The following is a 26,805-nucleotide window of genomic DNA, read 5'->3' as shown; positions in this document are numbered from 1 at the left end:
TACATAATAAAATATTAATACTAATATTTTTGAGGTTGTAGAGCACCTTATGTATGTATGATTTAAGATATATATATACCCACACATATATGATGCATCTTCAGAAAGTTCATGGAAACATTCACATTATGTTTTAATTCTATTTTTCCACGAACTTTTTGAAGTACCCTTGTGTGTGTGTGTGTGTGTGTGTGTGTGTGTGTGTGTGTGTGTGTATGTATAAAAAACAATAGTAAAATACCCAGTTTTAAAATAGTACATGCCAAGCTTTAAAAATCAGTACCTGTACTTGGGATAATATTCTTTATTTGTTACAGTTTAAATATATATATTCGTATATATTTTACACAAACATATTTTTACACAAACGCGTTCTTTTATCTTTTTGACTCATAGATTCCAGATTTATTTGTTGATTTATTTTTATCACTTACACATGGAACTCCTATTAATTAAGGTCCCTGTAACAAACCAAGTCTAAAAGTAAACATGCAAACATTCTAAGATCAAATCAGAGAACAAAAAACAGCATTTAATTGTTTGCTCTTAAAGAAATACTGTGGAGTGTTTTGTTTGCTTTGCTTTGTTTTGCTTCACCCTCAAGGTCCAAATCATTTACTATAGTAGAGAACATTTTTAAAAAGCAAGAAATGTTGCATAAATCCACTGAGGAATAAAAACGTTCTTACCATCAGGGCTGCATTTATTAAGTGGTTATTGAATGCCCTAGTGTACAAAGCAAAGTGGATGCTTCAGACACAATGTGGTCTCTGCATTTTCTCAGCTCACATAGTAAGTCAGCCTGTGAAAAAATATATGGACAATACAAGTCAGTATATGAGTGCATAATTTAGCTATTGAGGGTCATGTGTGAAAATGTACATATTGTCAAGTGAATTAACCCATTTGAAAATTAGTAAATTAAAGGTTGATTAATGGCTTAATAAATATTAAAATGAATTTTTAAAATATTCTATTAATCTCAAAAGCAATGCAAATCAATTACTTTATTATGTGAATCGTGAATTTCAAAATAAAATTAAATTTTGATGTAAGAACAAAAAAAGAAAAATGAATTGACCTTATTGATTTTTAAATCAATAAAATTACTTACTTGAGAATGTTTTAGTTTTGCTATTATGCAATTTCTTCAGTATTTTACCTGAATTCATGTCTTGGGTACTAATGTAGAGATGGACTCTTCCCTCATATCCCAAGAGCTTTACCTTCCCTTTTTGAGTAATAGTGTTATTATCCTAATGAAATGAAGAACTAGCTACTTCATCTTTGATTTCAGCAATGATAAATATAAAAATTATACTGATAAAAATGTACTGCTTATGAAGGTTTTAATAGAATTTATTTTAGCCTGTTATAAAACATAATGGAAAAAGTTAATTAAAAACAGAGAATTTGAATAATATAAATAATAAAAGTAAATATATTATGACTGCATATTATCTCAAAAATTATGTTCACAGAGAATTCTTGTTTTCAAATACCCATTGGGATAGTCATATAAACATTGGGATAGTCATATAAATTAGCTATACACTGGTTCTCAAAGTAAACCTCAATAAATTCAAAATAGTGGACATTGTACAGGGTTATCTGATCACAGTGCAGCTAAACCTGAAATTAATAATAAATTGATAGAATTCCAACCACTTGAAAATTAAGAAATGTCCCCATAAACAAATATTGGGTTATGGAGCAAATGAAATGTATAAATAGATGTTTCAAAAATAAGAGCATTTTATGTCAAAATCTGTGGAATAGGAGCAAGCAGTCACTGAATGTCATAATATTACTAAGAATGATCGAGAAAGGATGAAAGAGCATAACAGATTTCTCAGTTTGAGAAATTAGAAAAAGAACAACAAAATGAAGGGAATGTAAATAAAGAGAGAAAGGAATAAATTATCAATGTAGCAAATGATATTAGTATAGCAGGTGGTATTCAGGGGGAAAAAAAATCAATAAAACACACAAACTTCAGTTTGGGGTCAAGATGTTAAGGTGACCCCAATGACCCTTACTTTTGTATAATCCCCACCCCATGAGTGTGGTTGGACCCTGAGAGTATAATGAGATACCACCCTGTGATTATGTTGTGTTTATGGCAGGAGGGAGATGATTCTGGGTGGTCCTGATTAGTCAGGTGAACTTTTTAAGAGCATAGTGTTTTCTCCCATTGGTCATATAGAGGAAATCAGAGAAATATGCTGTGGCTGGCCCAGAAGACAGCAAACACCCATGTTGTAAATTGCATACAGCAGCCAGCTATGTGGCAGGGAACTGTCAGTGGCCTCTAATTGCTAAGAGTGGTCTTCGGCCATGAGCTAGCAAGAAAGCAGAGAGCTCAGTCTTACAACTGCAAGAAAATGAATTATATCATCAACACTAAGCTTGGAAGAAGATCCTGACCCCAGATGAGAACTGCATTTCCATCCAACTTGACAACATCCCAGTGAGACCCTGAACAGAGAATCCTACCATGCAGTGTCAGGCTTCTGACCTGCAGAAACTGTGAGATAGTGAATTTGGGTTGTTTTAAGCTACTAAGTACATGGTGATTTGTTACCCAGCAATAGAAAACTAACACAGTTGGCAAATAATACTTTTTAAGAAAACCCAAATGATTTTGTATGTATAAAGAGTAAATACAGTCTAATAAGACCACTAACACTCTGTTAGAAAAATAGGCAAAAGACAGGGACAATTTATATATGAAACATTATAATTAGAAGACAAATACAAAGAATTATTAACCTTAATTGTAATATTAACATAAGTATAAGTACTTTCTACTTTTCAATTTGGCCAATAAAAGGCCAACAAAAAGCATCGGATGAAAAGAAAAAAAATCTCAGATAAATCACACATTATGCGGTTAAGGGGGTCCATGAGACAGATGCTTCACACAAATCTCAGAACATAGTACTTTCGAATAAATGTTGAGTGAGTAGGGCTGGCCCGGTGGCGCACTGGAGAGTGCGACGCTTGAGAGTGCAGCGGCGCTCCCGCCGAGGGTTCGGATCCCATGTGGAGACCGGTTCCCGCTCACTGGCTGAGCGCGGTGCGGGCACAACACCGAGGGTTGCGATCCCGTTACCGGTCAGTAAAAAAAGACAAAAGGGAAAAAAGAAAAAAAAATGTTGAGTGAGTAAAAGTGGACATAGAGCTAATAGATAAATGAAATGAAAAGCCCAGCTATACTCGTATGTCGATGGTTGCCCTTTTTCTAAGGTGGGAATAATGATTACTTCTGCTTCTCCTTGGCCAGAGATAATCATGGGGTTTTTCTAGCCACAGACCCAGCATTTACTATCAGCCTGTGCAGGCCCAGCTGCATCCCCACCCTGAGCTCTCTCCTCACCCTTCCTCTTCCTGAGTCCAAGTCTGCTCCTCACATTGCCTTCTCATTCCTGACAGCACATCTCTCTTGGTTTTAAGGCTTTCCAAAAATGTATCATTTCAAATCCCAAAAGACTATGTAGTCACAGAACGTTAAAGCTGGAACTTTAGAAGTCATCCTTCCATTTTTATGTATAAGAAACTGTGGCCCAAAGAAAGAGTTATTTGGGCAAAGCCACACAGAAAGTGAGAGGCTGAACCAGGTTTGGGTTTCTTGCCACAAAGAGAAATACCACATGTCCTCACTCGTAAGTGGGAGCTTGAAAAAATAAACAAATCAATAAAAAAAGAAAGAACGAAAGATATGACAATCACAATAATACGTTGAACTTTCAAAAGGATAGGACAGAACTGACATTACCAGTGATGTTTTGGGTAGGGGAGGAATCAATAAAGAACCATGAAAAACAATAACATTGCATAACATTGAATATACTAATTATCCTGATTTGAGCATCACTTATTGCACATAGGTATCGATATAAAACACTACCCCACAGACAGGTACAACCAATTATGTTTCAATACAAAGAAAAAAATTATTTTTAGTGGCATTCTTTCCACTATTGTGGCCTAAGCCAGCAAAGGTGTCCCCTCCCCCAGGTGACAAAACTAGAAATTTGGATAGATGCCACAGAGATAATGGGGAGCCTTTATAGATTTTAGCAGAAAAGTAATTTGTTTTCAAAGATCCCACCAGTTTCTGGTGCACGTGGATTGAAGAAAGGCTTGACTGGAGGCCATAGCCTATTTTAAAAGTTCTGGAATAATGAGGTAAGAAATGCTGAGAGAGTGACAGATGTGGTTTGGCTGTGTAAAATAATTTACATCATCTACTTATTCTATACATAAATTTTCTGCATACTTTTTATAAAAATGATGTGTGGTAATGAAATATGCACAGAAGCAGCATGTTGAGTTAAAAAGAGCTTTAAACTTGGAAGTTTTGAACCCTAGGTCATTGACCTATTAGCTGTGTGTTTTTTGCCGAATCAATTATTGCACCCAGGTCTACTTTTCTAATTTAAATATTCTCCAAAGCTCTCTAAGGTCACTTTCAATTCTAATCCTTATGAGATTCTAGTAAAAAATTTGAGCATAATTTGTAAAGTTTATTTGATTTGAAGTGTATGTTTTCACACAGGAAAGCTTTCATGTTTTACTGCTCCTGTAAGCATGATTTTTGGTACTTAGCATAAAGAAATTAGAACTACAGATTACTTTTTTCATGAAAAAAAATGTGGGAAAAAATAAGCATAATCAGAGGAGTGACATCCCATTGCTTTTTTATTGGAGAAAAGCAAGTCATTCCACTTATCACCTTGCTTTCATGGAAAACTATGTTACTATTTCCATTTAATCTTCTATATTACTCAGCACATATTTTTCCTTCCATTTTAATATTCTTTTAAAAAATTCAGGCATGCATTTCCCCAAGTTCTGGTTCAATTGTGGTTTCTCAGTACTTTTTAACAATTTTGATTTTTAAACAAATTCTTTTTTTTTTTTTTCCTTTTTTTGTCTTTTCTCATGACCGGTAACGGGATCGCAACCCTCGGTGTCGCACCCGCACCGTGCTCAACCAGTGAGCGGACCGGTCTCTATATGGGATCCGAACCCTCAGCGGGAGCGCCACAGCGCTCCCAAGCGCTGCACTCTACCAAGTGCGCCACTGGGCCGGCCCCTTTTTAAACAAATTCTTACATGTACCGTGAATATGTAAAACAGAGGAGAGAGGATCTTGCCTGCTTGGCCTTCCCCTTCTGACTGAAGACTAGATCTATGCAGATCATAGTATCAAATCCCCTCTTCCATAACAAGACAGACACTCACCTTTCATTGCAAGATATATACTGAACATTTAAATAATTATTAATTGAAGTTTAACTGTACAGTTCATCATCTGCAAAAACAATTGTGTTTCTCTAAATTCTAAAGTACACTAATGACTAAGCATGTAGTATTTTATAGAGAATTTATGAGAATTAAATGCTTAAGCTTCATCTTGGTGCCTTTCTCTCTTGTTTATATAAATTTACTGTCATCTCTGACATCTTTGACATCATTACTGATGTCTTTGTCATCCAGTGAAAAGATTTTGGGGCCTTTATTTAATAATATTTTTTATTCATTTTAATCTATTTATTATTTAATAAGTTTATTATTAATTTAATTTAATATTAATTTATTTATTGTTTTTTATTTAACATGACAATCAAAACTCTTACTGTTGCCCATGTATGTATTGGCTAAAAACACTTCAACTCAGTCTCTTCTGTATTATTTTATTTTGTTTGTTTTTCTTTTCTTTTTCACATTATTTTTCATTTATTTCCATTATATATGAATTTCTAGAAAAAGCACTAATATTTCTCTGTGGTTAGAATAGTTTATCTAGAGTAGATTCACTGTCATGGGTACAGTTGTCTGTGGTTTGATCTTTCGAATATTCACCTGTCACTTTACGTGATGTCAGTACAACTTCAAAGTCCAGGCAAATTTGCCTTACTGTTATGAGAATTGGAGTCTATCAGAGGAGTTAGCTATGATATGACTTACCAGTCTTTCTTTGTAAAATGTTGACTTAGGAAGTAGAACTTAAGTCACATCTGAATACTATCTTTTGAAATCTGATTTTTAGTCATATTCCATTTTTGAATGACATATAAAGTCCTCTGGATCCCAAACATTTAACAGAAGTTATTTTTTTATAATGACACATATCTTAAAAATGCCACTTTAGGCCCCTTTTTCTAGCTTAGTGATTGGGATTGTACATTATTGCTTTAGCATGAGCCATAGCTATAATTCATCATCTATGATTCCAGATCAGTTTTTCCAAAGAGAACAAAATTTTAAAGAGTCTTGTACAGCAACTTGAATTTATCATCTTTCTAGAAATTTATATACATACCCCTTTTTTAAAAAATAATTATTCAAACCTAATTTCACAAGCTTTCTTATGTGTATGTATGCATGTGAATGATATACCTTTATTAAGTTTATTCAGTGATTTCAACTAAGTTTTTATGGATACATTTTTCTTTCCAAACTCATTTTTTTTAAATTATGTAAAATTTAAATTATATATTAGTTAAAAATGATATAAATTGATTTGAAAACAAACATGACTTATTCCTGATAACCATGCAACTCACCTGGTGGAAACAGAAATGTGCATGTGTACTGCAGCGTAGCCAACCAACTGAGCAATTTTGGCACATCAAGGGCATCAATCATTGTATTTTATAGAGCAAATGCCAAACATCATCAATTTGGTAAGTCAATTAGAATGAAGGTAGGTTATAATAAAAAGCAATATGTGCCCAAAAGGTTGTGCAGTGTTGAAGAGGGTTTAGATGAGAGAGCAGTTATTACTCTTCCATAATAATGTGAAAAAAAAAAAAAAAACACTATGAGCAAAAGCCAGAGAACGGTAAGTTCACTTTGACTAAAGCACAGCTTCTGTCTTTGAAAGATAGATTTAGGAGATTTGGTCGGAATGCTCAGTTGGAGACAAGAGCTTCATCTGATGCTAATATCTGAAACAGAGGTATTTGTGCATTTATTCTTTCACCAAACATTTATTGGGCATCTACCACATGCCAGGCTTTGTGGTCCACAAAGGGCTAAGTTAGGTGAGGCTAGAACGAGGGTGGCCATTTTTATTTATTTCTCGAAAAGATAGGTAAGACAAGAATGAACAGAAAGTTCACAGAAATTTGGGAGATGGGACTAAGAAAAGAGTTATCTCAGAGGTATAATTAAGTAAACTTGGCCTTTGATTACAGTTAACCATTGAAATAAGGACGAGTAAACAGGAAGATTCTGAGTTTGGGTGCTGAAAGAGTGATATTGCAATCGGCCAGAATCAAACTTGGTGAAAGGAGCATTTTTAGGAGAGGGGAAAACAAAGTCTTTGATTTAATAGAGCGCATGTTGAGTTTGAATGCCACAGACACAGCTCTATTTTCCTACAGTAGTTCAGACACACCATAGAATACACTTAACAGTGTTACGGAATATTTGAAAATTAATTTGTCAACATCTAGAGGATTACTTGTCTAGAGCTGGGAAATTTCTAAAAGCAGATCTTTCATTGAAATACTAATAATGAGAATTTAACTGTCATTTAAATCATTTTAAAACTTCTAAAATATAGATTGACTTCAACTTTTAACTGTATGCATTAAAGGAAAAGCATACTTAGAAGTACATTGAGTAACTAGTAATGTATTTAAAAGTCGGGTTACAAAACAAGAACAATTAATTTTAAAGAATGTTCTTAAGAGTAAAGTTGATATATTGGCAATAGCACTCTCACCTGGAGAAAGTCTTACCCAGTAAGACCTGGAATAACTTTGTACATAAAAAAGGTAACAATTTATTTTAGCATCATTCAGGCAAGACACACGAGGGAAGAATACTTAGGGAGGCAATCAGTAGAAATAAAATAAAACTAAATTTATATTATTTTAGGATCACATCTTTTTACCTTAGGACTTACAGTTGCTGTTTGGAAAACTGAAATCTATGCAATTCATAATTTTATTTGGTAATGGATACCTGTTTGATATGAAGCATAATGTTTGTATTTTTGCAAATGTGTAAAGAATTGTGCTAAGCAAAGGCTGAATTTGTCCAAAATTTTTAAAGACTTTACAAGTAGTATATTTTTAAAATTTCCCTGTGAGTTAAAGTAATAACCATACCAAAGGGTTTTGTTATTGCTTGCCCATAAACCACTATTATAACATTTGCTTTATAACAAGTGTATCATTCGGTTGGCAGAATCACTATAAACAAAAATTAAATATAACTCATGTCTATAACTACCAAAAGTTAGCTTGTTGCAGCTGATGAAATAATTTCTGTGAAGGTACTGAATATTTGTATTATATAAAATTTCATTATTGGTTTGTGGTGCGAATGGGGGGTTTTTGTTTTTCACTTCAAGACTGCATTGTGATTCTCTTCATTTGTTAGGCTCATTTTGATACTTTTTTCCTATAGATTATCTTTACTTTTAACTTGATGGAAGAATTATAAATGTGTGAACCCACTCTTTTTTTGTTTCAGACACAGTGTGTTTGCTTAGAAGACAAAGCATAGGCTTTGGGCTCAAAAATTATTGTCTCAATTCTTGGCTTTTCCACTTACTAGTTATATGGTGCTAGACAAGTTACTTAACCTGAGTTTTAGTTTTGTCATCTGTGAAGCAAGAATGATAGTACCATCCTCATAGAATTAAAGTGTTAAAATTAAATGAAATAATGAATAAAAAGTGTCTACTACAACACCAAGCAAGACAGTTAAGTGGTCAAACTATGTAGCTGTAACATCACAGACTGATCTTGTATCTACCTGTTTGTGACTTGACTACCTTTGGCTTTTCCATTGATGTTTTACAATTTGGAAAATTAAAACTATTCATCAATTCCATAACTTACAACCCAGTCATGGTCCCTATTTGCATGTAAAGCAGTCCTCAAGAAACAGCAAAGTTATTCACAAATATTTAACGTATTTAAAATATAAGCTAATTTAGAGTTCCTAGAATTTTTCTGATGTTCCTAATATCCACTATATTCTTAAAGAGTTGTTCGTGTACTACAAGGATAATAGTAGTAAGTTTACCTCATCTAACATTTAGTAGAGTTTGTGTGTATCCAATTGTATGCCAACGCTTACTTGTTTAATTTGCATTAATTGATGCTGCTCTTCTATTGTGCTGTATCCTCATTACATAAAATTGGCTCAGTAGCTAGAAAGGATGAAATAGAAATGGAAATAATACAAACCTTAAGACTCAGATTTTTTTGTGTGAATTGATACTCTACTGTAAAAACAACAGAAAAACTATGAGTCTGCCAGTATTGAAAAAAAGCAATTCTGTAAGAATGACAACCTTACATAAGCAGCCTAAAACTAAATGTCAAAATAAGAAGATGAGTATCTGAAAATGGAATCTTACTGAATTGTTGATCTATTTGTCCACTTCAGAGAATGTCATTTTGAAAACTTGTCAAAAAGTAACATGAGATCTTTTTGGTTCGTGTAATTTTCAAATAAGAAAAAAGTCAGTCCTCAGATAAGTCTTTCTCTTAGAACAAGTAAAAAAGCAATGCTTTGCTGCATCAAATGAATGATTTTTTTCACTTAAAGGCAGAATAAAACTCGATACTTCAGAGGTATCATTAAAAGTAGTACTCCTCATAAGAAAGGAAATACAGTTGGCAAGAAATCACAACTAGCTATTGGCAGTATTTTATTATCAAATGTCTTTGTTATTGCATAATATTACCAGCACAAATAAGGAAGAACAACTTTTAAGTGCACATTCATGCTAGGATCTAATTTACCTTACAATTGGATGAAACAACTTATGTGCAGAGAATGAATCATTTATGTGTGGTACTTACATGAGGATGAATTGTTCAACAACTTTTTGTTCTGTTCATCACTGAAAACCCACACTATTGAAAAGAGATTTTTTTCCTACCAATTTCTTATTTCATGAGTTGATATGGACTAAAAAGGTTATTTGGGGATCAGATCTAGCATGTAACAATTATATTTACAGCAAGGTAAATTTGCTATTGATATTAACTGTGCATCTGAATGCTTCTCCACACACAAATTTATTCAAAGGAAACAATGTGCTTTCTTGTTCTTAATTAGTGTTGCTGAAACTTAAATTTCTCAGATCCCATTCGCTCACTCTTGAATAAAGAGTGGACATCTTGCACAAGACTGCTTTTCTACAATGAAAAACAATGGGTGATGACAAAATGTTGTTCACATGGTTTTTATAAAATATGAAATAATTTTTTTATGACACTGATAATGCCAATAAAGGCCACTTCTATCATCTGAAGTCACTTGTTGAAATGGCAAATCTCAGCCTAGGCCTATCACTTAATAACCAAATGATAAATCTCTGTAATGTTGAGGTTAAGAAGTAAGGATTTCATCAGAAGACCACATACTTTAATATGAATGGTTTGATTGTGATTGTGACTCAGATATACCATTCAATGATTTTCTTTATTTGTCAGAGGAAGAAACCAGTGACTTATTCCTGGGTATGGATTTAATTCAGTACAAATGCTGGAACAGAATGTTAGGATATTAAGAGCCAAATGCAAACAAAAAGTAGATTAAAAATCTATTTGCTAATGTATCCAATGTAAAACAGTCAACATTCCGCTTTTTTTTTTTTTTTTTTTTTTTTTTTTTTTTTTTTTGTCCTTTTTGAGACCGGCTGCACCGCGCTCAGCCAGTGAGCGCTGTGAGCGTACTGGTCATCCCTATATAGGATCCGAACCCGCAGCAGGAGCGCTGCTGCGCTCCCAGCGCCACACTCTCCCGAGTGCACCACGGGCTCAGCCCAACCTTCCGCTTTTGAGTGTGGTATGCAGGACAACTGAATATTTGTCGCAATGTTGAAATTAGTCTTCAGTGATAAATCTTTTTGTAATTTCAGAGATCATCTTCAATTTGAATCCTCTATGACAGAGCTACATATCATTATAGGTCCTAATGACCTGTACTTGAGAGTTAAGTTTGGGCAAGAAATTAAAAGGGAAGGGAAGAAAGAAACTGAATATGGACCCAGACATATTAGCTATCCTTCTCAAACAAATACAAATAGTTGGGTGAAATTTTCACCAAAATATCAACTCTCTCCCATGGATATAAAATTCTTGTTAATAATTTTAATATTGTGTTTAATTTTCCTTATTTGAAATATTGTGATAACAGGTTAGACGAGTGCTTGCTGTGTGTTTTTAAATGCCTATTAGATGGTTCACATAAGCCTAAAATTTGGAAAACACTGTACTAGATTTGGTAGCCCAACAAAACCACAAATATTTTAGTCATTAGTAAATATTCACCACCTTGCACATTATTAGTGTTCAGTAAATATTAGTTGAATAAATTACTGGATGAATTAATTAATTTCACCAAAAATTTAAAAGCCAGTTTGCTGGTCTTGAGGAAGCACATTCATAATTTGTTCTTATCTTAGTGAGCAAGTTGATAATTTCTATTATTTCTGACATCTTTGTCTCTGAGAACTCTAGATAGAGAAATATGCGTCCAATCACTCTTGTCAAAATAGAAGGGATCTTGCTGCTGTTGTTTAACTAGATTTTGTCCTTTCAGCCTCACTTGGCCTATTAACATGTTCATTATTTGTTGGGGGAAACTGAGTTTTCTCACACCTTATTTATTTCTCATTTTACAACACTTCAAGCTCTGAAATATTTACTAGAAATTGAAATTGTTTATTTAATATACCTAAAATTGTTTATTGATGTATTTTTAACCTACTGTATAAAAAATTCTCTCCAAAAGGCACATCTAATTTACAAATATTAATGCATTTATAGTAACTAACTCTAAACACCCTACCATAAGTGTTAGTAATGTGAATAAAACAACAGGTAGTATTTGCTCACAAGTAAGATATAGTTAAAGAAATGTATAAAGTCAAACATTAAAGTGCAGAATAACCTAATGACATTATTTCTCCTAAGGTAGGGATTCTCTTCCTCTCCCCCTTCCTTTCTCCTTTCTCCTCCCTTTCCCCATCCCTCTCCCTCTTTTTCTCCTCCTCTAATCCACAGGACTATGGTTTGCTCAGTACATGTTGCTGATGGCCATTTGTAACAACATAACATAGCATTCTGATTTCATATTCTAACACTGTGAATTACAACAAAGGAATTAACATAGACAATGATTTTCTTATTTCTTCTTTTTATTCAATCCCTCTTTTGTGCTAAAAATCTCTACCTCAAGGAGAATACAAAATAAGCTCATAGCAATAATCCTTTCTTAATAGGGCACTTATTACCGAAATTAAAGGAATTTACTTTTTATGTCTGTCTCCTGTACAGAAACTTAATGAAAGCAGTAGCTCCTCAGAGGGCAGCACTGTGGACATTGGTATACCTGCAGAAGAGCAGCCTGTGGTGGAACCCGAAGAAACCCTTGAACCTGAAGCCTGTTTTACTGAAGGTAAACAGAATGATACTCATGTTAGTCTTTCATTTGTAGAGGGCAGCTTTTTTAGCTACTGGTCACCCAAAATGGGTGTCTTATGATGGAACAGAATTGGTAATAGATCCATTTCAATTATCTTTAATACCGTGACAGACAAAAATGCTTTAAAATCTAGTGTTGTGGTTTGATTATCTCTGCCCATTATACGGAAGAGATCATGAACATGGAGACAAAAGTATTTTAACAAAATCAAAACGTGTGACTAATTTACAATTTTTAAAATAAAATGGTGCTTTCTCAATAAGTTGGCATCTCAAATACTAGTCAATATTCTCATAAACAGAATTTGCCTTAAAAGTAACTTTCCGTCTACTAAAGCTAAATGAATTGTAAATGCTAAACTGTGGTTTTTTTTAACAAAAACATCGTTTTCCAATGCTTGTTGGATGAAACAGGAGATAAGCACTGCTGTTGATACCTAATACCTAAACAGCATCCAGTTGAGCCTGGTGCAACATGGGTGAGAGGTATGAGATATGCCTATCCCATAACTAGTATTTCCCATGCTCTGATTTCATTGGGAATTTGAGTTTTGGAGATGTGAATACATTTGTATACTTTCTATTTGGTGTTCTTTTCTTCATAGGCATAACGTATCTTCAGTCTTCCTCTATTTCATTTATAAATTATGCACAACACTCAGAGTTGTTCTCAAAATACCTTCATCTGATCGTGCTGGGATAGCTTTTTATTCCTCTGAACAGCCATAAGAAGTATATCCATTTAATTCCCCTGATAATTAATCATATGTTGTCTTATGAAAACTTGTCTCTTTCTTTTTTGAATTGTTTTATGTCTTCTTTCTTTTTCCTTCCTTTCTTCTTTCCTTAGTTCCTTCCTTCCTTCTTGCCATCTTTTCTCCCTCTCTTTCTCCATTCTTTCTCTTTTTTTCCCCCTCCTTTTTCTTGCAACATACTTGCCTTTTTTCATTTTTCTTTTTGCCTTGGGGCAGAGTTCTTGTGTTTATACCTTTTCTTGAAAACCAGTATGTAAGGTTGTTAGGAGCAAGGTATATATTCTGTACTTCTTTTTTCGTATCCTCCATGGTGCTTACGAAGGTACTCAGAGATATCTGCTGATATAATTCTGATGTTAGATTAAGTGAAAGCGGCATGAGGAAAGCAATGACACATCAAAGCAGGACCATTAAAATCACACTTTAGTGAACTAAATTGATTTCAAAAATTATATTAGCCGTACTAGGAGCACCACAAGAAAATCTAAACAGTAACAAAGCCAGCACTGTTGAAAGATATCTACAGTATTACTCTAGGTCCTCTTTAAAAGGGAAGTTTTCTGTTTTTTATTATTATTAAGTTCCATTTTGGAATCTTTTTCTAGAGTGACTTCAACAGAGTGCAATAGGATGACAGAATACAAGGAAAAGTTATTTTACATTTATTTGTAATTTACAAAGTTTTCTCTTGGTCAACAACACTGTGAGACAGAAAAAGCAGATATTATTAGCCAGGGAGCCATTTAAAAATCCTGAATAATTTTCCCAAATTCACAGAGCTAATGTGTGCTCTTACTATTCCAGGCTTAGAGAGTTATTCCAGAAAGATAAAGACGGTAGTAATAATGAAAAGATAAAAAGGGACATGCCAAAAGACGTTATGAAAGTTATTTTATCTACTGTTTGAACATTATACTTGCAGGCTGTGTACAAAGGTTCAAATGTTGTCAAATCAGTGTGGAAGAAGGAAGAGGAAAACAATGGTGGAACCTGAGAAGAACATGTTTCCGAATAGTTGAACACAACTGGTTTGAGACCTTCATTGTTTTCATGATTCTCCTTAGTAGTGGTGCCCTGGTGAGTGAATACTAAGCAAAAGTGTTACAGTACTAATCTTTATAATTTTCTAATACTGATAACTTATTAATTCTTTCTGTTTAGTTCTTGTTAATTCTTTTCTGTCTTAGTATCCAGTGCACTTGTAATTACCCCACCTTGTATCTTCCAGACTACAGACTTAATGTACAACTATATATTTCGGACTTACTTTTACTATGCATACATTTTACGTATGCTATTTATTAATTGTTGCTTATTATTAAGTAGCCCAGAAAATGTAGCCCTCCAGTTTATTTGTTATAACCAAAGAATATGAATATTCAATTACTGATGGTTTAATAAAAAAATAGGCATGAGAACCACAGTGTAGTTAATGGAAGTCCTATGATTGGGAATATGTATCCTGTGCATTCTGATGAATTTCATTTCTGAGTGTTACTGTTATTATCTTGTTATGAACAGTTGGTAAGTCTAAGGACCTCTTCTCTGTCTTTTCCCAATTGTGCTCACTATTATTACACTACTTAGGAAACAATGAATGTTGATAACAATAAATACTGAGCAGCATGCTTAAGTGATTCATTTAAGGATTGCTTTCTCTATGTAAACATGTTCATTTCATCAGAATCAATTTATGTTTATATGAAAATTATTTAAAATATATAAATTTAATGTATAGATAGCATTTTTGAAAAACACTGGCACAAAGGGAAAACTTAAGTTGTAAAATAGGTAGATGATAAATAGATAGATACAGATAGATGATGGTTTGCCTGGTGGAAACAAAATTTCTTATGAGTTATTTTAAGCTTATAATCTAACACAGGGTAATATTTTCTTGCAGATTTTTCTGATGAAATAAATTTTCTTTGCGTGCTACTTTAGACAAGAAATAGTCTTTAACCATTGAAATGAATGTATACCTAGAAGTGAAATATCAAGACCAGTTCATGTTAGAAGAATACATATTAGCATCTAAATAAGTAATTTTATTTTGCCATCATTGTCATGACATATCTCTGCTGAGAAATATAAGCTATCAACAAAATAAAGAAAAAAGAAGCAGATGAACCAGCTAAATCAGGCACTGTGATGATTAATGACAATTTCTGCTTTATAAATATATTAGCCTTCATTTTTCTATTCAACCTCCTTTCTGTGGCAAAAAAAAAGAAAAATACAACAGAAGGAAGCAAAAGAAATGAAACAAATGGAATATGTAACTTCATGTTGGGGTGGCTGCATCAGGATATGACATCAAGAGCTATTTCCTGAACAAGTCAAATTAATTCACTAAAATTATAACTTTACTTCTTTCTTCTGGCTGTAATAGCAATGAAGAATATAACTGTTTTCTTGTTTAAATAATTTTAAAAACTTTGAGAGGAAAGAACCAGCAATAACTACTGTTCCTCTGATCTTCTATTACAATGAAATGCCATATGCATACATGACCAGAAAAAAAATAGCTTATAGAGTATAGTAGTTTTTGAAAGCTAAAATGTATAACTCTTTATTTATAGGCATTTGAAGATATATATATTGATCAGCGAAAGACAATTAAGACAATGTTAGAATATGCTGACAAGGTTTTCACTTATATTTTCATACTGGAAATGCTTCTAAAATGGGTGGCATATGGCTATCAAACATATTTCACCAATGCCTGGTGCTGGCTGGACTTCTTAATTGTTGATGTAGGTATTCTCCATATCTTTGTCTTCTGTTCAAGGTAGTTTGTCTTGCTTGTATTCTAATTCTAAAATAGTGAATTTCTGACCACTATATTGTATTGACAGGATATGCTACTTAGCCACTCAACTCAATCACTGAATAATAGTGTAGTTCAGGGAAGACATGGACTAATTTAGGACTGACTTAAAATAGTATTGGGGGAATATAATCTATGGTGGTTATCTAGGACAAAAGCTGGAAAGACACACACATTATTACCATCAGCTTGTAGGGAAAGTGGTGAAATAGAGAACTTAGCATGGTGCTTACATTCCTTATGTTGTGAATCAGACAGACCTGAGTTTGTATCCCAGTCCCTCCTCTTAGTAGTTTTGTGTCACCGAGTAAGTTATGTGGCCCCTGACTCTGTAAAATGGTGATATTACTTGTACTCTATTAAAGGCATTCCATAAACAGTCATGATGGTAGGTACTACTGTCATTTTTTAAAACTTTTCTTTGATTTACTCAAAGTTTTTAAAGGATAGATTTAAAGAGTAAATCATGCAGATTATAACTCCATTATAGGATGTAAGGTGTGCAGAGTGAGGGGAAAGACATGACTACTTTATGCAGTAGCAGTTTTCCTAGAATGTAGACTGCATTTGTGGCAAGCCTGTAATATACCCAACAGACCTTCATAGAATGTGTATACCCAATGAATAATACTTCATTTACCCTAGAACAAATAGCTGACTTTGAGATGTGTTAAACATTGTGTTTTATGTTATCAATTTGGCATAATTTCAGCTTTAGAAAGCTATGTCCAACAGTTTTATCCAAAAAAGATAGAATCCAGCAGGATTATGAAGAGTTCCTGTGGAAAATACTTCTAGAGCTGTCATACATGCATTATATCTCCTTGATTCTGAACAAAGGCAGAGCCAAAGCTATTTGAAAAGCTTAGTAATGCTACCACAAAAGGAGTGATTTGAGAGAAACCTCAAAAGAATAATTGCTTCATCATATTAAAAATGGGGAAAAAATTTCTAACGTTGTGGTATGGAGCTCTAAAAGTTACACTGTATTTCAATTCTTTATCATTTTTTACATTAGATTTTAAATCTAAATATAATTTAACCCTTTTGAAATTTCCAGAGTTTTACTTCTCTCTATTATGCTTACATGTCTGAAGTTTTAGGTGGAAAAAAGATAGTTTTACTTATATTACAAGTTGGTTTTTAGTAGTCATTTATGAAATATTTTAGAAAAATAATTCGATAGAGAATTTTGTAGTTATGAAAGAATAATACCTTTTTTTCATTGTTTCATTGAAATTATTTCATGAGGGGCTGGCCCGGTGGCGCACTGGAGAGTGCGCTGCTTGGGAGCGTGGCGGCGCTCCCGCCGAGGGTTCAGATCCCATGTGGAGACCGGTTCCCGCTCACTGGCTGAGCGCGGTGCGGGTGCGACACCGAGGGTTGCGATCCCGTTGCTGGTCAGTAAAAGGGAACAAAAAGGAAAAAAAAAAAAAAAAGAAATTATTTCATGAGTATCGGTGTAGCTCTCTAAAGAAGATAAAAGCAATTTTAACACATCCCAAATAGTATAAAAGTATATTAAATGTAAGGCAACTTAATACACTTAAAAAAAGAAAATTTTGCAAAAGTAGTGTCCAGTGTATGTGGAACTGTCCAATACTAGCCACTTTCAAACCAAAGAAATTGCAATCCCTCTTGGATATGGAGTTTTGGTAGATCCTTTATTTAAAGAATTAGATATCTAAAATTTTTTCTTTAGCCATGCATATTTCATACAAATGAAGTAAATCCATTGATTTAGTTATTCGGTAAATATTGATTGATTGGCTGTTTAGGACTAGATATTGTGGCAGAAGCCATAAATTAGTGTAGAAAAATTTGAGGAAATTTCATTACAAAATTACTTTTTAAGTTAAATTATTTACATAGAAATAAACTTTAAATAAATGAAAATACAAGATGAACAAAAATCACCTTCAAAACTGATTTAACACATTAATTTCTGAGAATACCAATTATAATTAGTTGAATGTACTAACACAGGGTAGAGATGCCTTGTTTTTCTAGTACAATAGCAGTTTTTGTTATTTTATAACTAGCGATAGGCAAAGCCTTAAATTCATCAGCAACTTTATATAATGAAAGATGAATAACCAATGACATTTCCTACCTGGATTTCTTCTTTCATTTTATTAATTCTTTATTTCATTCTTCTAACAATTGTTCAACTAATATTTTATTATATAATAATTTGGTTATATGTTAAATTAGCTGAGCAATTAACAAATTACATGACATTTAAGATTTTTTGTTAGACTAGCTTTTTTAAATTAACATCTTATAAACTACTTTCTTTGCATTAAAATAAAACTTTCTTAAATTTTTAAAAAGTTTATTGAAAATGTCCAACCATTCATCTTCTGCATAACTATAAACAAACATTGTATTTTTGTATTTCATAGTAACCACAGATTGAATGACAATTATTCCATTTATTTATGGTTTTATTATCTTTGTGTGTACAGGTTTCATTGGTCAGTTTAACAGCAAATGCATTGGGTTACTCTGAACTCGGTGCCATCAAATCTCTCAGGACACTAAGAGCTCTGAGACCTCTAAGAGCCTTATCACGATTTGAAGGGATGAGGGTAAGGAAAATGAAAGATCCTGAAGTATTTCATATAACCAGAATTAAATTAAATTAAATTTGGAAAAAGGAAAACCCATGCATGCAAAAGGAATGGCAAACTCTTGCAAAATTGCTACCTTATCCTTTTATCTGTTGCATATTTACTTCTAGGTGATATGCAAGAGAACTTAAGCCTCTCTTGAAATGATACAATATCATTTATTTGCTGTGCTCATTAAAATAACTTTATTTCCTAATCCATCTTGGGAGTTTCCTTACAAACCTGTATACAAAAAAGCAGATGTACTATAAAGGACTGTATGTAATGATATAATAATAATAAACTAAGCGAATTCTATATCATGTACTTTTCCTTTGTGATGACTAATCTGTACTTAATAAGTTTTACTGAAAATAATAGGAATCACACATGTGCCTAAGTATGAATGTAAATGAAAAAAGTTGCCAACATTTTTGTCTGTATAATGCCAAAATTTGCATTATTTGAATATTAAAGTATAGACATTAGATACTGACTGGATTTTAAACTCTTTAAAGTTTTGTTTAATATATCCTCAATGTGTAACTGTATTAATCTTCTTAACTGATATAAATAGTAGCACTAACTTAAAAATAATATATAAATCCACGTATTTTTATGACAATAAAATCAAACATTTGTAACATAATGAAGGGCAAATATAATTTTTGACTCATTACCATAGGTGATTCATAAATTAACCTTAACTTGAATCTCATTTGTCAAAGTCACACAAAAATTTTTATTGCCCCTTTTAAGAAAACATTAAACTATTCCCCATGATTCATAACAGATTTGAAATTATGCCATTATTGACTTATTTCCCATGACTTTTTTAAAAGCACACAGCATTCATTTGTATAAGATGTATAATATAAAAAATTAGTTCTATTTAAAAAACCACGAAATTTCTTTTGTCTATGCAAAGTTGCTGAATTGCATGATTCCAATTTAAAAACATTGCTCTTTTGCTGCCTAAGGTTTAGTTATGTTTATAGAAACCAGGTTGTATTATAGACTTTCATTTGCATTTTGTAAGTTGTTTATAGCCTTATGTTCTCTTTTAAATTTACAATAAATGTCACTTTTTAAGAATGTAAGATTTGTCTTCAATTTTCCTAACATATGTGAAAACTTTTCCCTCATTAGAAACAATTCAAAACAATGTAATACACAATATAATAGTCCTTCTTTTATTTCTCACAGAGATCCACACATTTTCACCAAAATGTTATCAGAAATTCTCTCCGGGGTATGTAAAGATTAAGTTTGATTTCCAATTAAAATGTCACTTTCTTTTGTTTCAGACTGGCAGCTTTAGTTCTGGAAAAAAAACTTTCATTTTTATGTATTCTACTTGAAAACATGTTGCCTAAATCAAAATAATGCATTTTAAAAGGCTTCTGAAGTCTGGACAATGCTAAACATTTGAAGTTGTTATAAACATTTTAAATTTGACCTTTTGCAAATGTATTAAATCCATGAGTTGAATGATCAGATTTTCCTGTATATAACACTATTTCTGTAACAATCCTGTGGGTCTACTTTTAGTTTTTATGGAAATAACCTTATCTATTATTATTAGTCATAATAGTTTTTATATTGTAAGAAGAGGTTTCTTTTTGAAACAAAACAAATTTGGGGATTTTAAAAACATGAACTCCTTATAGATGCTGATTGGGATAAAACTAATCATTTAAGTTGACAGCTTTATGAATATAGCTCCTGCCTCATAATGACAGCACTAAAATGAGTGATACTTTCCACACCTGTTTGGCATTGTAGAGTCAAAATAACCTTATTATTGATCCTATTTTTTGTATTTCTAGTATTCGGATTTCTTTTGCTTTATAAAAGTATAGTCACAGATGATGGTGAAGTTGGAGACAAGAATGATAATTATGATTGGGAAGTGCGATTTGAATATATTCAGAAACTCTCATTTAATTCTTCTCCCTAGCAGCATAAAATCGCTGTGTCAAATCGTAAATTAGGCACTCATTTTATTTTTGCTGTTCTGTTACTTTTTCAAAGCATGTGCTTTTCTGCCACATTACTGAATAAAGCATGTCGTACGGTGCTTGATAAGAAGGTAGAAAGTAATAAATAAATTATCATCACGTTGCATTTTGTGTTTTGCATGTTTTATGCACACTTCTGGCTGACAGCTTTTAAACATTTATTGTATTTCAAATTTCCAGTCCAAATTTTTCAACTCGTAAAATTGAACTGAGTGAATTGATGTCGTGAATATCTAGGGTAAAATAAAATTTGTATTTAAATTTGTATTTTTAACTTCCTAATCTAGGAAATCTTAAATACCTTCTTTTTCAAAAGAACTCAAGTCTTAATTGATAGGGAAACAGAGTATCAGATACAAAAAGTAACACCAAATGTTCTGTCATATCAGATTTCTAACTAATAACAAACTATATATTTCTATTTTATATAGGATAATCTTGCTCCAACTTGGATGGGGTGGAGCGCTGGTTCCTCCCCTCAGCCCTTTATTATGGGTACTGTATTACCCCTTTTGCTACCTTTAATCCTTGCACTGTGACTTATGTGTAGTGGGATGAGGGGGGGATTGGGAAGGGTACTATCGCACCACAGCAGGGAAAATACAGTTTTTGTATCCTAACACCCTGTTTTCGATGGTCTCAAATTTCTTTTGAAAAAACTACTTTTGTGAATGTACCCTCTGTGGATTTTAACTCCAATAGTTGATATCTTTATTAAGTTTTACTAAATATGATTTAGTTTTATGCATATTGAGTGATTTATTTATGGGGAGCTTGACTGGTGAGGGTGGGGGTCCCTGGTGTAGAATTATTGTGTGAAAAAGTTTTAACTTGTCAAGCCGAAAACACATTTCAAAGCATACCCTTGACATTTAGTATATTAATCTGGGGCCTGAAAATTGCCAGGTAGATACCACCACTCGATTGTTGATATGTGTGAACAGACGCTAGGGTGCGATATTCCAGGTTTCATAAAATGGGTATTGATTGTGTGGCCATTCTCATTTTTTATTAAGTTCATAGGGGTTATTCGTAAAATGTAACAAGGCAAAAATATATTAAGAAAGAGTTGAATAAGCACACATAATTTATGTTTTAAACGGAAAAAAGTTAAAAAATTATACAAAATAAAATACCCACCTAGATATAAAGCAAAAACATCTTATCATGAGTATTAAGGTAGAATTGAATGCATAAGCTCACTTCTTAGAGTAAGTCACACCCAGGAAACTTCCTAGGATCTTAGAAGATACAACAGTGAAAACATAAATAAAAATGAGTCTACGTTTTGTTTACTCTTGAAGTTTAGTTTTTATTTTTGAGGAAAAGAAAAAGTTGGAATTTTTGCCTGGTTAATTGATATATCATATCTTTAAAAAGTAATTACTTTAATTAAACTCCACAACACAAATTTAATTGTTAGACTACAAAAACGATTCTTATTGTTCTTCATTCTCAAAAATGTGTGATTTCTACTTTGCCTCCTTTTGATTTGTATTCATATAGTTTTTACGTATTTTGATTAATGAAGCATTAAAATCCAAGGGTAGTATTGATTTGAAATTTCAAAGACAATTCATTCAGACAAGAGGACGTTTCTGCATGTAGCAAAATTCTTAACATTAATTTGCATATTTAATTGTCAATCCCTCATTTAGAGTTGACTTAATCAAAAAATACAGATAATGAACCAGAGATAAGAGTTTCTGTAAGAACTGGTTCTGCTAGAATAGAGATATCCTATTTGATGACAGTTTGAAAAGTTTGTGAAACACCCTCTAGTAATAATTCATTAAAATAGTTCCTTTCTCAGACATCTCCTTTTATGCAGCCTGAAACCTCAATCTGTTCACTTCAATGTATTCAGACCAATTCTGCCTAGTGCCTTCCACACATGGGAACCAATTACTGCAGTTCCCTAGAGACTGAAAAGTGTTAATCCACCTCCTTCTCTACTGAACCAAGGAATGGCTTGAGGCTCTTGGGAAAAGGCAATTGTTTCTAAGATCCTTCATTGTCTAATTTAATGAAATCTTAAATATGAATGCACATTTGCACAGTAAATTTCCCCAATATGATATCAAATGTTTTTCAAGACAAAGCTCTTTTATTTTAGTAAATATAAAACTTTTTTCCCTGGGCCAAATATATGCCAACTTTGCAAATCCTATTCTGAACTGCACTGCTTCAGAGCACTTGCCTGCATCATGACTTCTAATAGTTAGTTAATTCTAATTCAAAATCAATCCCTAGTTTCAAAGTAAACCTCTCAATCTTAACTATGTAACCACAAACTTTTTCTTGTGCCCAGTTCTTTAATTATTCTATTAAAAATAACAGTTAAAAGTTGTTATCATATCCAAAAATAACAATTAAAAATTATGCTTTGATCAGTAAATGCTAAGTTAAACTGTACTTGATTTACTCATTCATTCCTTTAGTCAACCATGTTTGTTTTCCTCTATTCAAAGCTCTCTGTTGTATTCCTGTATTCAAGGTACATAAGGCTTTGGAGGAGTCACAAATATATTTTTGCGTCTTAATATTTTTAAAAAAAATTAATCTGTCAGGATTACAGGAATACAATTAACTCCAATACAGAGCAATATGGGTACCAGATAAATGGCAGCAACTCTAAGGAGAATTAATGACACAGTCTGGAAAGAGCACTCAACACTACTTCTGGTCTACTCCCTGAACTTGTTTTAACTTCATTATTCTCACTTGCCAAATGAGAACACAATGCTAATTATCGCTACATTTCTGTGCAGCACTAGAATTTCAGTTCTTAAATACGAGGGAGAAAACACTCATCTTTATTTAGGAGGCTAAACTAGGGGTCAAAATTAGACTCCATGAAAGATGTGCTATTTGAACTGAAGCCTCTGAGAAGGGAGCGTATTTCAGAAGAGATACTGGGTAAAGAATTTCAAAGGAATTGGCATCTAAATTCTCTGCTATATTAGCACATGTAATTATATTAGTTGGACTGACATGACGTATAGGTGGCCAGGGAAGTTAAAACTAGAAATGTAGATTGTGGAATGATATGAACACCAAGCTAAGGAAAATACTTGGTAATCACTGAGGAGCCCTTGAATAATTTTAGAGCAGGATTTGGGGGAGACTAATTCATCTTACATGGATTAAAGGAAGGAAAAAGGAAGGTGACTCTGCAGTGCAGGTGTAAAGTAACAGGGCACTGCTAGGATGGTCACTGTGAGAATGGAAAAGAGGTGAGGAAGGTGAGAAGAGTTTTCTAGAAAGAAGTGTGAGACCTATATACTAATGTGAAAAGAAATATAGGTATGGGTAATTACTCTAAACTAGGTGTTGAAGGTAAAAATACCAATTTTCATATGTACTGTGTGTAGAAACAGCATTTTGATCTGTTCCATTTTGATCTGTTTCAACATTTTGATTTGTTTTGGATGATAAAATATTTAGAAAAAGAGCAAAATAAATAATAACTTGATTTAAGCTTATAGTTTCTAATTCAAAAGAAATTTAATTATATCCACACATTTAAAATGAAGTATAAAACAGGTTTATTTAGTCAATTTTATTAATGCAGACAGTCAAATAAGATAAGAAAAGGTGCTATGTGTCAGTTTGGTAGGCTGCATAGGCCGTGTCATCTGGTTCTGCCTGGATAACTCAACCCAAATTAATTTTTTCATGTTCATTCCCCACCTTTGTCATTACCGGCTTTATTATTTCCTTTGGCCCACTTATCACACTGTTTTGTATCCCCAGAAGGCCAAGAGTTCTCTAGGGCTCAGAAGTATAAGGAATTGTCTCATGTATTTTCTTTTCACACAGGCAATCAAAAAACTTTGTTCTAGAAATGCACTGGCATCAAAAGACAGATAGAAGATATTCTGATGCCTGTTGTTTACTTTGGATCAAATTGACAATAACAGAGGTACATAGGAAGAATTAAACTTAGCAATTAATATTCAAGTCTGAGGCATCATCTGTCACATAGCACTTTGGGGCCTGTCTTTATTTTCCCTCTTTCCTACTCATGTGCAGATCCAATGGGAACTATGGAGGAGGAGGCAAGGACAGCCATGCCTACAGTGTTACCAAATACAAAAACTCAGATTTTTAATTTGTGGTCCAGAAATAAAGATAAGAGGGGGAATACATGCTTCCATAAAGAAAAAAAAGTAGATAATAATTTAATACCAAACTTCATGTAATCACATCAGATTTGGGAACTATGTATGGCATCCCTCCATTTCTATTTTCCTAAGAAAATAATTTCTATTATGTTTCATTTAAAATAAGTTTATTGAATTAAACTCAGTAAATGAAACAACTGACATGACTGGAGCTTGAAATAAACGATGTGATGATCTAATGAAATACATAATGCTAAATTGTCTTGCTTCTTACGCAAAAATTATTATTAGTCATAGCAATGCATGAATAATTAAGGACAAAATTCTATTAGGTATTCAATAATATTTTTATATTCGTACATCTGAATTTTTCATTTATTTTAAAAGTATATTGATCAAATTAACTCATGTCCAAATATTTTAGTTTCGTTCATTAATATATTGCCTTTTATAAATGAGTTAATCTTATGAGTAGGATTTCCTACATCTCTTTTTTCTATTAAACAACACATATTCTGACTTCATTTGGCAACAAGTTTCTCTGATTTTGCTTTTTCTTTAACCATTTAGTACCTCACCCTTCCTTTTTTTAAACCATTTTTTCATTTCTCTGTTATATTGCCTGTATTTGTTTCCCTACATGTATTGCTTAAGAAAGAATAGATTCCATTTTAACTTGTTTTTTTCTTTTACTTTGCTTTTAAATATCCTAGAATAAGTAGTCTTGATAAAAGAAAAAAAACAGAAAGACTAAAGTTTACTAGGGGAATGTCTTTCCTTTTTTAATTGATAAGAATCCTGACTTTTCTTTTTTTCCATTTATGTATTAGGTGGTTGTGAATGCCCTTTTAGGAGCAATTCCATCCATCATGAATGTGCTTCTGGTTTGTCTTATATTCTGGCTAATTTTCAGCATCATGGGCGTAAATTTATTTGCTGGAAAATTCTACCACTGTATTAACACCACAACTGGTGACATGTTTGACATCAAGGATGTGAATAATCATTCCGATTGCCTAAAACTAATAGAAAGAAATGAGACTGCCCGATGGAAAAATGTGAAAGTAAACTTTGATAATGTAGGATTTGGGTATCTCTCTTTGCTTCAAGTTGTAAGTGAACACTATTTTCTCTGAAATTGTTTATTGTTTGGAATAATTGCAAAGTAATGACATACATCTACTACTTAGTTACTAAGAAGAAAGTTTATAAATACTTCTTTTTTTCTAATTTTGACTTAGTACAAGTTTCTGAATCCATAAGTGGAAACTTTATTACATGTAAGCACTGCAGACCTAGTCAATAGTGGCCAGGTATTCCAGTTCTTTCCAAAGATCTTTTTCTCTTTTTTCTCATATTTTCTTTTTCATATTGCTCTCTCTTTCCATATGAACAAGTTGATTAATAAATTGTTAGCTTCGCTATTTGTTTTCTACTGTAAGTGGAAAGCTTGTTTCACTGCTATGTCACGCCCCAAACACACACACCTAACCCACCTGATTGGATTGTAACTAATTGGTGGGAATTAATTGCTGCTGAGTTACATCATTTGGGTTGAAGATTGAGGAATGATATTTAAGTTTTAGGATTAGATCCTCTTAGTGAAATGAAAATAATACCTGGAAGTATCTGGACACAGAAATGAAACACAAGCAGCCGGTAGGCTGTGTCTCCCCTTTAATGACCTTTCAACATGATTATTTAATTCTATTTTATCTTAAATATTAATGTTTTCACTACTGAGTATCTAAGACAGGATCTCTAAGAAAAATAGTTCATACTTAAAACTCAAATGATGGTAGCCCTTTAAACATTTTCATTCCATGCTGTTTTTAGCCGCAGCTGCATCACAACAAAGCAGTAAATAAAACGAGTCCAGAGTACTTGAAAAACATAATAAATATACTGCTCTATTTTGGCCGCTGAAAACTCAGCTTAAAAAAAATTTAAAAAGCTGTATAATTTCTTCCCTTGTGGTACAGAGTCTTTA

At 32.8% G+C, this 26,805-nt stretch overlaps 1 protein-coding gene across 1 annotated transcript in view; it reads left to right on the top strand.

The window, feature by feature from the left end:
• The window catches only part of SCN1A (sodium channel, voltage-gated, type I, alpha subunit), a 127,024-nt gene that overhangs the window by 88,403 nt on the left and 11,816 nt on the right, over positions 1 to 26,805 (top strand). Inside the window, exons 18-22 of the mRNA XM_008585445.1 lie at positions 12,324 to 12,444; positions 14,148 to 14,302; positions 15,808 to 15,981; positions 18,524 to 18,646; positions 25,646 to 25,927. Of these exons, the coding sequence (XP_008583667.1) occupies positions 12,324 to 12,444; positions 14,148 to 14,302; positions 15,808 to 15,981; positions 18,524 to 18,646; positions 25,646 to 25,927 (855 nt within the window). The remainder of the gene's footprint in view (positions 1 to 12,323; positions 12,445 to 14,147; positions 14,303 to 15,807; positions 15,982 to 18,523; positions 18,647 to 25,645; positions 25,928 to 26,805) is intronic.

Source organism: Galeopterus variegatus, unplaced genomic scaffold, assembly GCF_000696425.1.
Source record: "Galeopterus variegatus unplaced genomic scaffold, G_variegatus-3.0.2 Scaffold9, whole genome shotgun sequence".
Lineage (NCBI taxonomy): Eukaryota > Metazoa > Chordata > Mammalia > Dermoptera > Cynocephalidae > Galeopterus > Galeopterus variegatus.
The sequence above is the reverse complement of the archived record's forward strand: the minus strand, read 5'-3'. Positions and strand labels throughout refer to the sequence as shown.